The 14,067-nt window shown below is 32.0% G+C and overlaps 1 protein-coding gene across 1 annotated transcript in view; it reads right to left on the bottom strand.

Annotated features, from left to right (window-relative positions):
• LOC145321651 (potassium voltage-gated channel protein eag-like) overlaps window positions 1-14,067 on the bottom strand; it is a 78,570-nt gene that overhangs the window by 4,191 nt on the left and 60,312 nt on the right. Inside the window, exons 27-31 of the mRNA XM_080163140.1 lie at window positions 12,142-12,213; window positions 7,862-7,903; window positions 5,796-5,835; window positions 4,574-4,667; window positions 4,220-4,262 (exon numbers count right to left, since the gene is read on the bottom strand). Of these exons, the coding sequence (XP_080019266.1) occupies window positions 4,220-4,262; window positions 4,574-4,667; window positions 5,796-5,835; window positions 7,862-7,903; window positions 12,142-12,213 (291 nt within the window). The remainder of the gene's footprint in view (window positions 1-4,219; window positions 4,263-4,573; window positions 4,668-5,795; window positions 5,836-7,861; window positions 7,904-12,141; window positions 12,214-14,067) is intronic.

The raw sequence follows: 14,067 nt of genomic DNA, 5'->3' as shown, positions 1-14,067 counted from the left end.
ATTTACTGGTTTATTAATTTGAGTGTCCAAACGTTTTAACAACTAATTGTATCTTCATAAGAGTTAATTTTGTTTATCATTATATGGGATGTACATTGTACATCAATCTATCGGCCATTGTCTTATCCCTTTAGATCCCTGAGATATTACAATTATTGAATGTTTATATAATTGAAGAAAACAGAAAAAAAAACATTTATAGAGTAGCTTCGCTTTGGGCAAACATTTTTCATAGCAAATGGTTCTTAATGATTTGAAGCGATAAATGTATGATTTATTATAAACTTGTGAAAGGTGTACTAAAATATATTTTTCAAGTAAATATATCTTTAGCATTTATTAATAACGAGGAATTAAAGCAATTTGCTTATTTTCTTTTTGGGGATTTAATCACATCAAAAAAGAAAAGAAAATGCGCGAAAAAAAACTAGAGAATTGGTAAAGTTTTTTTCAAAATAGCCAAGATTACCTTGAAACGTTTCTTAAAATTACAGAACGTATAGAAAAATTCTTGAAAAGCAAAACATAATTTGAATAACTTGCTTTAGGTATACGGTTAGATATCATATGATGTATAATGCATATTAAAGTGATAAAAAAATAGTTTGCCTTAATTTTTTTAATGAACAAAAATTAAGCAAAATCTTTTTGTTTATTTACTTTTTTAAATACTACAGAAAGTTAATAGATATTCTAACTGACGGAAAATTTAATGGCAAATCTTTTATAGATATCCAAAATAAAATTGTTTCAACTAGGGATAAGACAATAGACGATAAATTGATGGACATCCCTAATAATGATAAAAAAATTACCCTTCCTATAGATTATTTTATTTGAAACATTTGTAAACTCAACTTAATGAACCAATCAATCAAATTCAATACAAATTCTCAAAGTAATTAAGCCAATGAATAAGAAAACGTTATTATAAAACTTTGGGGACTAGTGTAATAAACAGCCCAATGTCCCCACCCTCCCTGAATTGCAACATATTTTGTGACACAAACACGAAAGCAGAATTATTGATAATCAATAAGTCCTTTCATATCAAAACAAGGATAATGACAACATCCATAAGTAGCGAAGAACAAAAAAACACATGGATTCACAAATGGACAAAGTGAATTACGCAAATGTTCAATAGTCATAACTTCAATGTAATTCAAATATCAATATGAAGTAAAAAACTTAATTCATTCCATAAACAAATAGAATAAAGGTTCTAGCCTTTGGTCAATGAGAGTTAAATTAGGATTATTAGAGCACTATAAGTATTAAACACTCTATCATTGGAAGACTCGAGCTCATTTATAGACGTTTATTTCCTATATAGATCTGTCATGAATCTTGAAGCAATAAATCAAGCCGTTTTATAAAAAATCAGTCAAAAATATTTCATAAGGTAAAAAATATAAAAAGTTTTAGCTCATATAAATATAGAATGATAAAAAAATCACGAAACCTTTATTTATGTCTTTGTTGCATTACCCATGGACTGACAGAAAAAGTAAGTTGTATACTTGATGGTCTTTTTAAAATGGAACCTTCACCAAAAAAAATTAGCAATTTATCTTCATTAGACACAGAGAAAATCAAAAATATGCCCTATAATGATGAAAGTGGAAGATGATAAAAGGCCCTTCACAGATCATGACGTCATATGATAGAATAGCCAATGAGAGGCCCGCATAAATTGTATACTCATTGGCTAGTCTATGACGCCATAATCTATTGAGGGACTTTAATCATCTTCATAAAAATGTTGAATAAAAAATCAGAGGTGTAGCTTTAAAAGCAGCTGAGTAAATCTCATTTCCCCCATAGTGTTACAGACATACAAAGAGAATTATAGAGTAGAAACAAAATGAAAATTTAATATTAGTAAGCAATAAAGATAGTAATTTAGTATTTTTTACAAGGTACATATCTTTTCAACCAACAAAAAACTATAACAGATTTATTATGCTTCAAGCAAGATTGCGTTCTTACACTTCCAACAAGGATAGAACTAACCATGATAATCATGGTATATGTCTAAATGAATGTCCAACTAGGGGGGTGGACGTTTAGTTTTACCCTCCCCCCCCCAAAAAAAACCTTGGACGCCCTTGATTATATACTATAAAGATTACCCCCCTAAAATGAATTGGGGGTGATAAATTTATAATTTTCAATTTTTATCCCGCCCAAATAAAAAAAAAAACTTGGACGACCAATTATGTCTAAATTGACCAAAATTGCGCAAACAAATATATTTTTCTCACTTAGACGCCTTCTTTACATACAAATTTATAACCCCAATTATTGAGCAGTTTTGCAACCAAAAAGTAAACAATGGAAACTGTTGAAAACAATTTTGTTTTGTTGTTTATGTTTAAGAATTAATCTTATACTCTTTGTAATATTGCCAACCAAATATTCTAGACAAAAACATCTTTGAAAAGATTTCTTACAAGCAGTATAAATTCTTTTCATGCAAAAACAGTTTTTATTATTCGATAAAAAATCTATGATTAGAAACTTTTTATTGAACCTTGTACTTTAACAATCATTACTTTTATTACTATTGGAGTTCTATCATAGACTAGTATTGCCATAATATAGTGCTGTGATATCTATAATACAAAGTAAAACAATGTCTGTCTATTAGGCTATTTTCTTGGGGAATGGGACACATTTCCGAATTCCGAAAGTTGAATATCCTTAGTTTAATTTTACCTAAGAGTAACAATTTTATAAGGAGAAATTTTGGGTAAAATATCTCTAGCTTTTAGAACTAATGTACATAAGAGGTGGGCTTTCCATTACCACTTGGGTTGAAGCCCCTAGAGGCTAAAGACGAAACCGCTGGTGGTTGATGAAACAGTTGCAAATGTTAATATGTTAACTCTATTTCATAATTCGTAATTTAGTTCAAAAATATCATGTAAAAGAATATAATAAAACTACAAAGAATTAAATAATATTCCGGATTTAGTACCAGACTTTTTACTTAGAAACCTTTAGTAAGTTACTTAGCATCTAATCATATACACAATAAACAGGATTTTAATAACTAATCATATATTTACTAAGCTTCCAAAAATTCATCTGAAAGCCCAAATAATACTTTGTAAAGAGAAAATAGAGAATAAATTGATTGTTGTAAGTCGAAATATTTCTAGAGAGAGAGAATGAAAGCGAGAGGTAAGTTGAAATAAATAGTAGGAATAAAAAGAGTTCAGCATCACAGATGTACAGACAGACAGAAACAATCAATTAAAGAATAATAAAACAAGGATGACAACATCCATAAAAGATAAGCGCTGACACGGTAGGACAAACGGACATTAACACTTGTATAGTGTCTGAACTGAATATAAAGTACAAGAGTCGAAGCAAAATTGTAAGTAAATTTGTTAAAAAACTGCTTGCTACAGAATAATGTTTATGAACACACTTACATTTTTAGGACTTAATTATAGAGTTGCTTCGCTTATAATATTGTACTTTGATGTTCCAGGAATCAGTATACAAAAAATCAGATCAATTGGATAATTAGATCATATAAAAATTTGTTGTTAAAAAAGTAAAAAAAATCAACATGTTTAAAATGGACGTACAGACATTTTGGTAATGATTATAGAGTTGCTACGCTTTCTAAATCGTACCTAACTACTACAGGAATCACCATGCAAAGTTTGAAATCGATAGGACAATTCTAACATGCCTAAATTAACGAAAAAAGCTATCCGTTACGGACGGACGGACCGACCCTAATTATAGAAAAGCTTCGCTTTAAAAAAAAAAATTGGTGTAATTGGGGCGGGATTATCATTCGATTTCAAGTGATCATCTAGAGAAACAAAGGGCATCATCAGCTTGTAATGGATTGCAATACTCCAACTGGTGGATTTTAGGATAAGTAACATCCATCAGACAATCAACCCTTTGATTGCACGACCTTTGAGAAGTCCTAACTGTGCATGGTAACGAGTCGCGCCTGTTTATGGGCAAATTAATTTCCCTTAGTCTAACTATTTATGTCGCGCACCTGACATAGTAGCAGTAGGAACAATTTTTAACGTCTTTATTTTTAACGCAGTGGCGGGCCGAGATTAGGACCTATAACCTCTCCGATGACGAGCGGATGAGCAACGTGTTGAGCTACGGTCGCAGGTTTTATTAAATAGAGTTACTCAGCAGATAAAAATGTAAGCAAATAAAATAAGTTCCTGTTAAAATTACTCCACTGTTGTCCTGTTGACTTGTTAGCCCTGTCAGTTAAAAATATCAAGTAAGAAAATTTAAATACCTAAGTTCTTTTGTGGTAAAATATACTGTAATTAGAATTTTTTGATTAAGAACCACTGAACCAATTAAGTTTTCCACTTTAGACAGTCCACATAATCGTATATCCCGAAAGTTACTTTAGACCTTTAATTTGTGAAAGTAAGACATTTGGTCGGTTTTTGGCTATTCCTTTCCCTCTAAAATACAGAGCTTCTTGATGCTAGGGGCAAACCACAAATAATAAGTTTTCTTTATGAGAAATATCCTCTCAATGACTTCTTATTTTGATTTTTTCCTGGGAGAGATAGGAGTGGCCACTCTGGAGCTAGGTCTGGATCCAGGTATAGTTAGCAGGTGAGTTGGAGATCTGGGCGTTCCCACCTGCTCAACCTACACCGAGCAAAAACCACAAAATTAATTTCAAACATTTTTCCATAAAATTTTTAAACGGAAACAAATATCGATCGGATTCTACTCTTCAGGGAATATACCTACTGGTCCTTTGGTAGTTTCAGGCTATTTTCTTGGGGGGTGGGACACCCCCAACCCCCCCAAAAACAAAAAATCTCCCCCATTAAAAAAAAAAAAAATATTTAAAATAGTGGTGGAGTTAGGGATCTTCAGGTAATAAAAGATGTAATTATACCTCTTGGGGCATAGCCCCTAGAAGCTAGGGGCGAAGCCGCTAGTATTATATAGAGTAGTAAGGTTTTTTTTTGTCTGAAACTTAATATTTTAATAACTACATAACCGATTGAGTTCTCCATTTTAGGGAAGCTTCACATAGGTCATGGGGTGGTTTTAGAATATCTGGTCATTAAGATTTGAGTCTTAGTATGGTTTTGTGCTTTTTTCCATTGCTTCCATTTCGAATCTAAAGCCCTAAAATCTTGGGGCGCAGCAGCTAGTTGAAATTAAACAACAAGTTACACAATGAACAGCTAAATTTGAATAGATGTAATTAACTACAGCTTGACTTTAACAATGCATTTGACACAATGTTAAAGACAAAAGAATTTATATTTCAAAATTTTCTTAGCTTTCAGTGAGAGGAAATTAAATTCTTATTAGTAAGGTTTTTGTATGAAGCTAAAGATCTCTGAAATTGACCTACCATGCCATTTCTTAGAGGCTAGGGGCGAAGTAACTATACTAGTTATAAAAGAAAGTGGTAAGGGTAGCTTAGAATTTTGATAACTACGTAACCAATCGAGTTCTTCCATTTAGGGAAGCTTTATTATTGTCTCGGGGTGGTTATATTTTTAGGCTTTTAGATTAAAATAAGGAATAGCTTAATGTTATTTATTTTTGGCCCTTCTCTTTCCTTTAGAGTAGAGAGTCCAACTGAGGGCGCATCCGCCAGCTTACTTACAAAGTATTAGACATACTATATAAAAATTATCAACTTTCTTCTCAAAATAAATGAGCAATTCCTCCTGACTCTGGTTAGTCTTTCCTAAATTGTTTCAATTTAAAGTTTTTAAAGAAAGATTTTAATGAAAGTTTTGGTGGTTTTTCCTTTGAGTTGGACAAGTTCTCATAATCCTCTGCCCCGCGTACCTAAACACACACAAAAATATAATCTGCATCTATCCATCTATCTGTTTATCTATCTATCTATCCAAGTTCTCATAATCCTCTGCCCCGCGTACCTAAACACACACAAAAATATAATCTGCATCTATCCATCTATCTGTCTATCTATCTATCTATATAATTATCTATCTATCTATCTAATTATCTATCTATCCAAGTTCTCATAATCCTCTGCCCCGCGTACCTAAACACACAAAAATATAATCTATATCTATCCATCTATCTGTCTATCCATTTATCTATATAATCATCTATCCATCTATCTATCTATATAATCATCTATCCATCTATCTATCTATATAATCATCTATTCATCTATCTATCTATATAATCATCTATCCATCTATCTGTCTACCTATCTATCTATCCAAGTTCTCTATAATCCTCTGCCTTGCGTAAATAAACACACACAAAAAATAATTTATATCTATCCATCTATTTGTCTATCTATCTATATATCTATCCAATTTCTCATAATCCTCTGCCCCGCGTACAACACACACACAAATATAATCTACATCTATCCATCTATCTATCTATATAATTATCTATCCATATATCCAAGTTCTTAATAATCCTCTGCCCCGCGTACCTAAACACACACACAAAAATAATTTATATCTATCCATCTATCTGTCTATCTATCTATCTATATAATTATCTATCTATCCAAGTTCTCAATAATCCTCTGTCTTGCGTACCTAAACACACACAAAAAAATTTATGTCTATACATCTATCTTTCTATCTATCTAACAACTGTCTAATTATCCATCTATCCAAGTTCTCAATAACCCTTTGCCCCGCGTACCTAAACACACACAAAAATATAATCTACATCTATCCATCTATCTGTCTATCAATCTATCTTTATAATTATCTATCTATCCAAGTTCTCAATAATCCTCTGCCCCGCGTACCTAATCACACAAAAATAATTTAACAAGAATAATTATCGCGAAAAGTAGCGCATCATTATCAAATTTTTCAATAAAAAAACAGAAAAGTATAAAGTAAAGTTAACACTTAAGACACAAATAATTTAATTTCAAGAATAAGTTTACAAAAAAGTAGGGCAGCCATTTTGATGTAAAAACAGTAAAGTTTACTCACAAACCAATTAAATAGAATTTTAAATACGAACCAAAGTATGGCATAATCCTTTTATAAAAGTAGCAAGATGTGAGGGATTTTACTAATCACTCTATACCCATATGGTTTTCCTTTACAGTGAAGATGTTCATGTGTCCAGGGAAGGTTTATAACTATTTCGATGAAAGGGGGGGGGGGGGGTGGTACCAACAACCTTACAAGGAAAAAAGCCAACCCCCCAACCATTTCGTTTCTATTTAAAACTAAAATTGAAAAATGGAGGGGCGACTTCCCCCCTACCACATCCCACATGTGACCCTGAAGATATTTTTTTAGTAATTTCACTTATTTAAAACTTCCTTAAAACTTTCAAGTTAAATCTTGTTAAAGTGAAGATCCCCTGTTCTTTAGATTTAAAGGGAAAGAATAAATATTTGATGAAGTAGCAACAAAACATGATTACGTTCATCAAGAAATATTTCATCTTAAGAAAAATTTTGTATCAATATTTTCTGTCTAGATATAGAAATGTATTTATATCCCATACGATTTTCTATCTAAATAATAGTTTCTCATTATCCAATTATATAAAATAGTAGTTTTTTTGTCTGTAGCGATGTATCTCGCTAACCGTTGAACCGCAATGGTTCTTATTTTTACAGTGAAGCATTTAATAGATCCAGGGAAGGTTTATAAATATTTTAGGGGAGGGTAAGAGAAATCATTCCTAACCCCCCCCCCCTCCATTTTTAAAAACTTTTTCTGATTAAAACTAAAATTGAAAATTGCCCTAGATGCTTCTCAGGGGCGTAGCCGCTAGTTTCTATTATAAAATATTACTAGTTTTTATTGCTACGTTACTCATGACTATAATAGTACTTGCTTTATTAATTTGTTACCTTTGCTTTAAATTTGCTGACAACTTTCTTCAGAAGCACAACCTGAAACAATAAATCTTAATCATAAATCGCTTTATATGCCATACGTGTTAGTTTGTCTGTTTTTTAAAAATAAAAAGTAGTAAGGTCTTTTGTCTGTAGCTTAAGATTTGATGACTACTGAACTGATTGAGTTGGCGCTTCCAGGAAAGCTTCACATATGTCTCTAGATGGTTTTAGGCTGTTTTCTTAATCTTAGGTCTTTAGTTTACGATATTTTTATGGCCCTCGAATACAAAGCCCTCGGATGCTAGTATTAATAGATGGATATATATTTGCTTAGAGATTATTTATGCCAAAGAATTTATATTTTTCTTCACAATCTCTTTATACATGAAAACATTTTTTGTTTGTTTGTTGAGCACTGTGTATATTTATATGACAGAGAGATTTATGCCAAAAACTTGGTAAGCCCACATTATCCTAGAAACAAGGATGACAACATCCATAAAAGCGAAGCTCTGAAACGGTAGGACAAACGAACATTAACACTTGTAGAGTGTCAGAAGTGAATAATCAGAATATAAATGTATAAAAGTCGTAACAAAATTTTAAGTTAATTTGTTGAAAAAAAGGAATTAGTATGCAAAAAATCGAATAATTATATCACATAAAAATTTAATGTTAAAATTCAACATGTTTAAAATGGACGTACTGACATTCTGATAACGATTATAGAGTTTCTGCGCTTTCTTAATCCTACCTAACTACTACAGGAATAAGCATACAAAGTTTGAAATCGATAGGACAATTCTGACGGAACTAGCCTAATTATAGAAAAGCTTCGCTTTTCAAAATACAGAAATACAGTGATAAGTAATTTTTTTATTTTATTTACCTTTTAAAGAGTAATCATAGAAAAGAATTATCTATAGCCTTTTCGAATCATGGAAAGAAAACGAAGTAGCAGGTTTCGTAGTATTTTCACAGTAGCTTTTCTCCTAATTCAAGCTCCTGCATGGGGCTCTAACCCTGCGGGACAATCATTAACATTTACCTAACCCAACCTAAAATAACGTTTCAAAAGCTAATGTGAAAAAATGACGAAACTTCGCTTTCTTTTCATGGTCCGCCTTTTCTTCTATTAAATATTTACAAGATGTCAAAAGCAGAAAAAAATTAAATCATCCTTTTCGACTAATTTTTGGAATAATGATTCCTAGGACAATATTTTGAGCGAATAAAGCTCCGACACTCTACAAGTGTAAATATTCGTTTGTTCTATCGTCTGTTTTGAAAGCTTCACTTTTCAGGATGTTGTCAAACTTGTTTTTGTCAAATTATTTAGTGTTATAGAATTATATAAATTTTTAAAAGATTTTAATTTTTTTTTTCTTTTTATGCAATTTTCTAAATGTTTTTTTTATATTTTATAAAATAAAATTGCTATGAAAACTGTTTTCTTTCATGGTTTATTTTTATTATTTAAAAAGTTCTTTTTTGCACAATCATAAAGATTTTATATTTATATTTGCATTTACGTACAAATTCTATTTATATTTTTTTGCAAATATGTGTAATTACAGGGTCTTCCAAAAAGGTTGTTAAGAACATCAGAGGTGAATTCTTAAAAAAATGTTGTGACTCACTGCCTCACTAACATAGTGAGGCAAAATTATCCCCTCTATATTTTTAGCGATGCTTACTAATTTTAGTGGACAAAGAATTTTTAGTGAGGCAAAAGTTTTTTAAGAATCCACCTCAGATTCAATTACTAATCGTAGATTTACTAGGGCCGAAAATCAGCATTCTATTTCAAGTTAAAATGGCTAAATTTGGGGAGTAACCAACGGGAAATGGGTTTGAAGGGTATAAATCAAATAATGAGTTGAAAGGAACATTTCACTTGAATTAGTTTGCTAGAATTCTGGCCACTTGTCCCTGGTAACCGCTAAAATTTGAACTAATTTCTTTGTGATTTTAAAATTGAACACTTCGAGATTAATAAATTACATGAAAAATACACAAATAGGAGTCGCTAAAATGATTAAAGAAATATGCAGCTCTTAATTTAACTGACACAAAAGAAGCAATATTGCGCATATTAATCTATAATACAAAGAAGCTTGATGTCTCTCCGTCCATCCGTCTGTCCGTTCCGTCCCTAAGATCCAATTTGATTCTATTCTCCAGGGAATATTCCTAATTGTCCTGTGTTGGTTTTAGTCTATTTTCTTGAAGGGTGGGACACCCACAACCCCCAAAAAACAAAAAAATACCCCCCTATTTCTTTCTAAATTACCACTTAGGACAAAGCCCCTAGAGGCTAGGGGCGAAGCCGCTAGTGAATATAAATAGTACTTTCAAATACCATTATTATGTCAAAAAGATAAAAAGCATTAAAATTATTCTTCAAAAAATGTTATAAATTTTGTATTAATATTTTCTAACACTTACAATAAAAATTGTTAATATTCATTCTTGAAGTTAATTGTCTTAAACTTTCTGTCTTTTCTGTTTTTTTTTATCTTCACGTGACACCTCCCTGAATTGTTGATGTTTACCTGTGATAGTAAGAATGGTCTCTCATGTTTAAGGACATACTTACATTTGCAAGACTTGATTATGGAGGTGCTTGGATTAAAATATTCTACTTTGTTCCCCTAGGAGTCGTACCTAATTGCTACAAGAATCATCCAAAGTTTAAAGTCGACAGGACAAACATGCCTAGATTCGTGAAAAGAGCTAACCGTTACGTACATACCGACGTACATACACTAGTTATAGAAAAATGTTAATGTTTAACTGGAAAGGTGAAAACGGTCTCTCATTCTGATATGCCTCATTAAAGGGACAGCGGAAAGTGGCATAAACTTACGTCTATTATATTGTGTATATTTCAAACTTTAAGTATAATTGTACAATTCTTTAATAATATAGGATATGGTTTGTTACAATTACCGATTACATATCTTTTTTAAGGTTTTCCTTTCCCTTTTCTTCCCACATTCTTCCTTTTTTGTGACGTCACACAAAACACTTTCATAAATCTCCATATTTACCTGGGATGGTGAGAATGGTCTCTCATTCTGATGTGCCTCGTCATAATCTTCATATTTACCTGGGATGGTGAAAATGGTCTCTCATTCTGATGTGCCTCGTCATAATCTTCATATTTACCTGGGAGGGTGAAAATGGTCTCTCATTCTGATGTGCCTCGTCATAATCTTCATATTTACCTGGGAGGGTGAAAATGGTCTCTCATTCTGATGTGCCTCGTCATAATCTTCATATTTACCTGGGAGGGTGAAAATGGTCTCTCATTCTGATGTGCCTCGTCATAATCTTCATATCTACCTGGGAGGGTGAGAATGGTCTCTCATTCTGATGTGCCTCGTCATAATCTTCATATTTACCTGGGAGGGTGAAAATGGTCTCTCATTCTGATGTGCCTCGTCATAATCTTCATATTTACCTGGGAGGGTGAAAATGGTCTCTCATTCTGATGTGCCTCGTCATAATATTCATATTTACCTGGGATGGTGAGAATGGTCTCTCATTCTGATGTGCCTCGTCATAATCTTCATATTTACCTGGGATGGTGAAAATGGTCTCTCATTCTGATGTGCCTCGTCATAATCTTCATATCTACCTGGGATGGTGAGAATGGTCTCTCATTCTGATGTGCCTCGTCATAATCTTCATATTTACCTGGGAGGGTGAAAATGGTCTCTCATTCTGATGTGCCTCGTCATAATCTTCATATTTACCTGGGAGGGTGAAAATGGTCTCTCATTCTGATGTGCCTCGTCATAATCTTCATATTTACCTGGGAGGGTGAAAATGGTCTCTCATTCTGATGTGCCTCGTCATAATCTTCATATTTACCTGGGAGGGTGAAAATGGTCTCTCATTCTGATGTGCCTCGTCATAATCTTCATATCTACCTGGGAGGGTGAGAATGGTCTCTCATTCTGATGTGCCTCGTCATAATCTTCATATTTACCTGGGAGGGTGAAAATGGTCTCTCATTCTGATGTGCCTCGTCATAATCTTCATATTTACCTGGGAGGGTGAAAATGGTCTCTCATTCTGATGTGCCTCGTCATAATATTCATATTTACCTGGGATGGTGAGAATGGTCTCTCATTCTGATGTGCCTCGTCATAATCTTCATATTTACCTGGGATGGTGAAAATGGTCTCTCATTCTGATGTGCCTCGTCATAATCTTCATATCTACCTGGGATGGTGAGAATGGTCTCTCATTCTGATGTGCCTCGTCATAATCTTCATATTTACCTGGGAGGGTGAAAATGGTCTCTCATTCTGATGTGCCTCGTCATAAATCTTCTCTAATCTTCTTTCGCTTATCTAAAAAAATACAAATATTTTTAGTCAAAATCAGTTCAAGGAGGTCTTTATAGTGCCTATTAAAAAAGGGGATAAATTTTAAAAAATTGGCCAAAGTATTTCAAATGACGTCATATTAAAAAAATGGAATATTATAACATAACGTCATTCGGGACACTTTTGCCAAAACTTTTTAAAAATTTGTCCCTTCTTTTATAGACACTTTAAAGAGCATCTTATTTTTACTAGGCAAACTTCTTAGAAATGGCGTATTTGAACCATTTGGGCTTCTTTAAGGAATTTTAGGTTGGATTCAGGGATCTAAAGGGATAAGATAATGGCCGATCAACATTCTAGATGATAATACACAAAATCACCCCTTTTTAAGATTACAATTAGTGGTTGAAACGTTTCCATGCTCAACTTAATAAACCAACCAATCAAAATATTTTTTTTTCTGGTTTATGTCTAGTTTACTTCCTAAACTTTTCTGTAGTTAAGACTCGTCCGGCCGTTTGCACGATCTTATTGGACATCACTACAAACAATTACGTACCAGTACTGTAGAATACATATACAAATACATACAATTGTTTGTTTAATTTATTTCCAACCTCAAAACGTTTTCTCTTATTTTCTATTGTAAAGTAAGAGAAAGAAATATAATGTTATTTTTAACACGCAGAGTGTGTTTTATAAAGCTTGGAATTTTTTTCAAATGATTTGGAGGATTTTTTTGCTTTTCTTTTATGGAAAACCTATCACAACTCTTTATTGATCCTCATAATAGCCCCCGCCCTTTTAAAAATCCCTGTTATTAATCAGAGATCTAAAGGGATAAGGCAATGGCTGATAAATTGATGTATATACTCAATTCCATAGCAAATAGTGGTTGAAACATTTAAACACTCAAATCAATAAATCAACCAATCAAAATTCACTAAAGTCCCCTAAGTTGTTATGCCAACAAATAAGAAAACATTATTATAATAGTTTGAGGACTAGTGTAATAAACTGCCCATTGTCCTCTCTCTCTATAGTTATCAAGCCCATCTAATTAATAATAATGAATATATCCAATTCATATTTATTATTTTTCACTTGTAACTTTTTCATCCTTGTTGTATAATATTGGAACTGTTGATCATTTATCAAAAATATATTTAATCATGTTTTGCTCAAGAATTTCAAAATTACAAAATTTAGGGGAAAGTATACTCTAAAAAAACATTCATTTATAATTCTTTCTAAACCCAATTGAAAAGGAAAAAGTCTAGTTTATCATTCCGAAATATGTTGAGTAAAAAATACTCATTATCCATCGCATCTCCTAAAGAAGTGAATCAAGCAATATTATCTTGGACGTTTTTTTCTGAAGTTAAATTTGTTTATACAATTAAATTACTTGAATTAAGAAGAAGATTTGAAGATTGTATGTTTACAAATTTATGATATCATATTATGTCTGCTTGTCTTGTTCATTATGATCTCTTTAACGACGGAACCAATATACTTTTTATTTATCTTGCAGGTTTTAAACTATATTTCTAAGAAAAGTGATTAGTTATTTAACAAAACGAATAATTTCCCTGGTATTTTAGAAAATTAATTCTGAAGCTTCTCCACACTAAAATAAGACATTAGCCATACGAATTCCATATGTCCAGATGTTTCTATAGTCTGGAAAAGGTTCAGAAATTAGTATAAGTTTAAGTAAATTTGTCGTATCATGAAAATTTATATTCCCCAAGTTATAATTAGCCATATCTGGCGAAGATACGATTTTGCCATATCTAAATTGGATGAAGATTAGGTTACAAATTTTAAAATAATAATTAATCAAAGTAACATTGTCATTACCCAGAACAGGGTTAA

The sequence above is a fragment of the Acartia tonsa genome, chromosome 6 (genome assembly GCF_053477335.1).
Source record: "Acartia tonsa isolate MP-2025a chromosome 6, ASM5347733v1, whole genome shotgun sequence".
Lineage (NCBI taxonomy): Eukaryota > Metazoa > Arthropoda > Copepoda > Calanoida > Acartiidae > Acartia > Acartia tonsa.
Note: the sequence above shows the minus strand (reverse complement) of the source record. Positions and strands in the feature narration are given on the sequence as shown.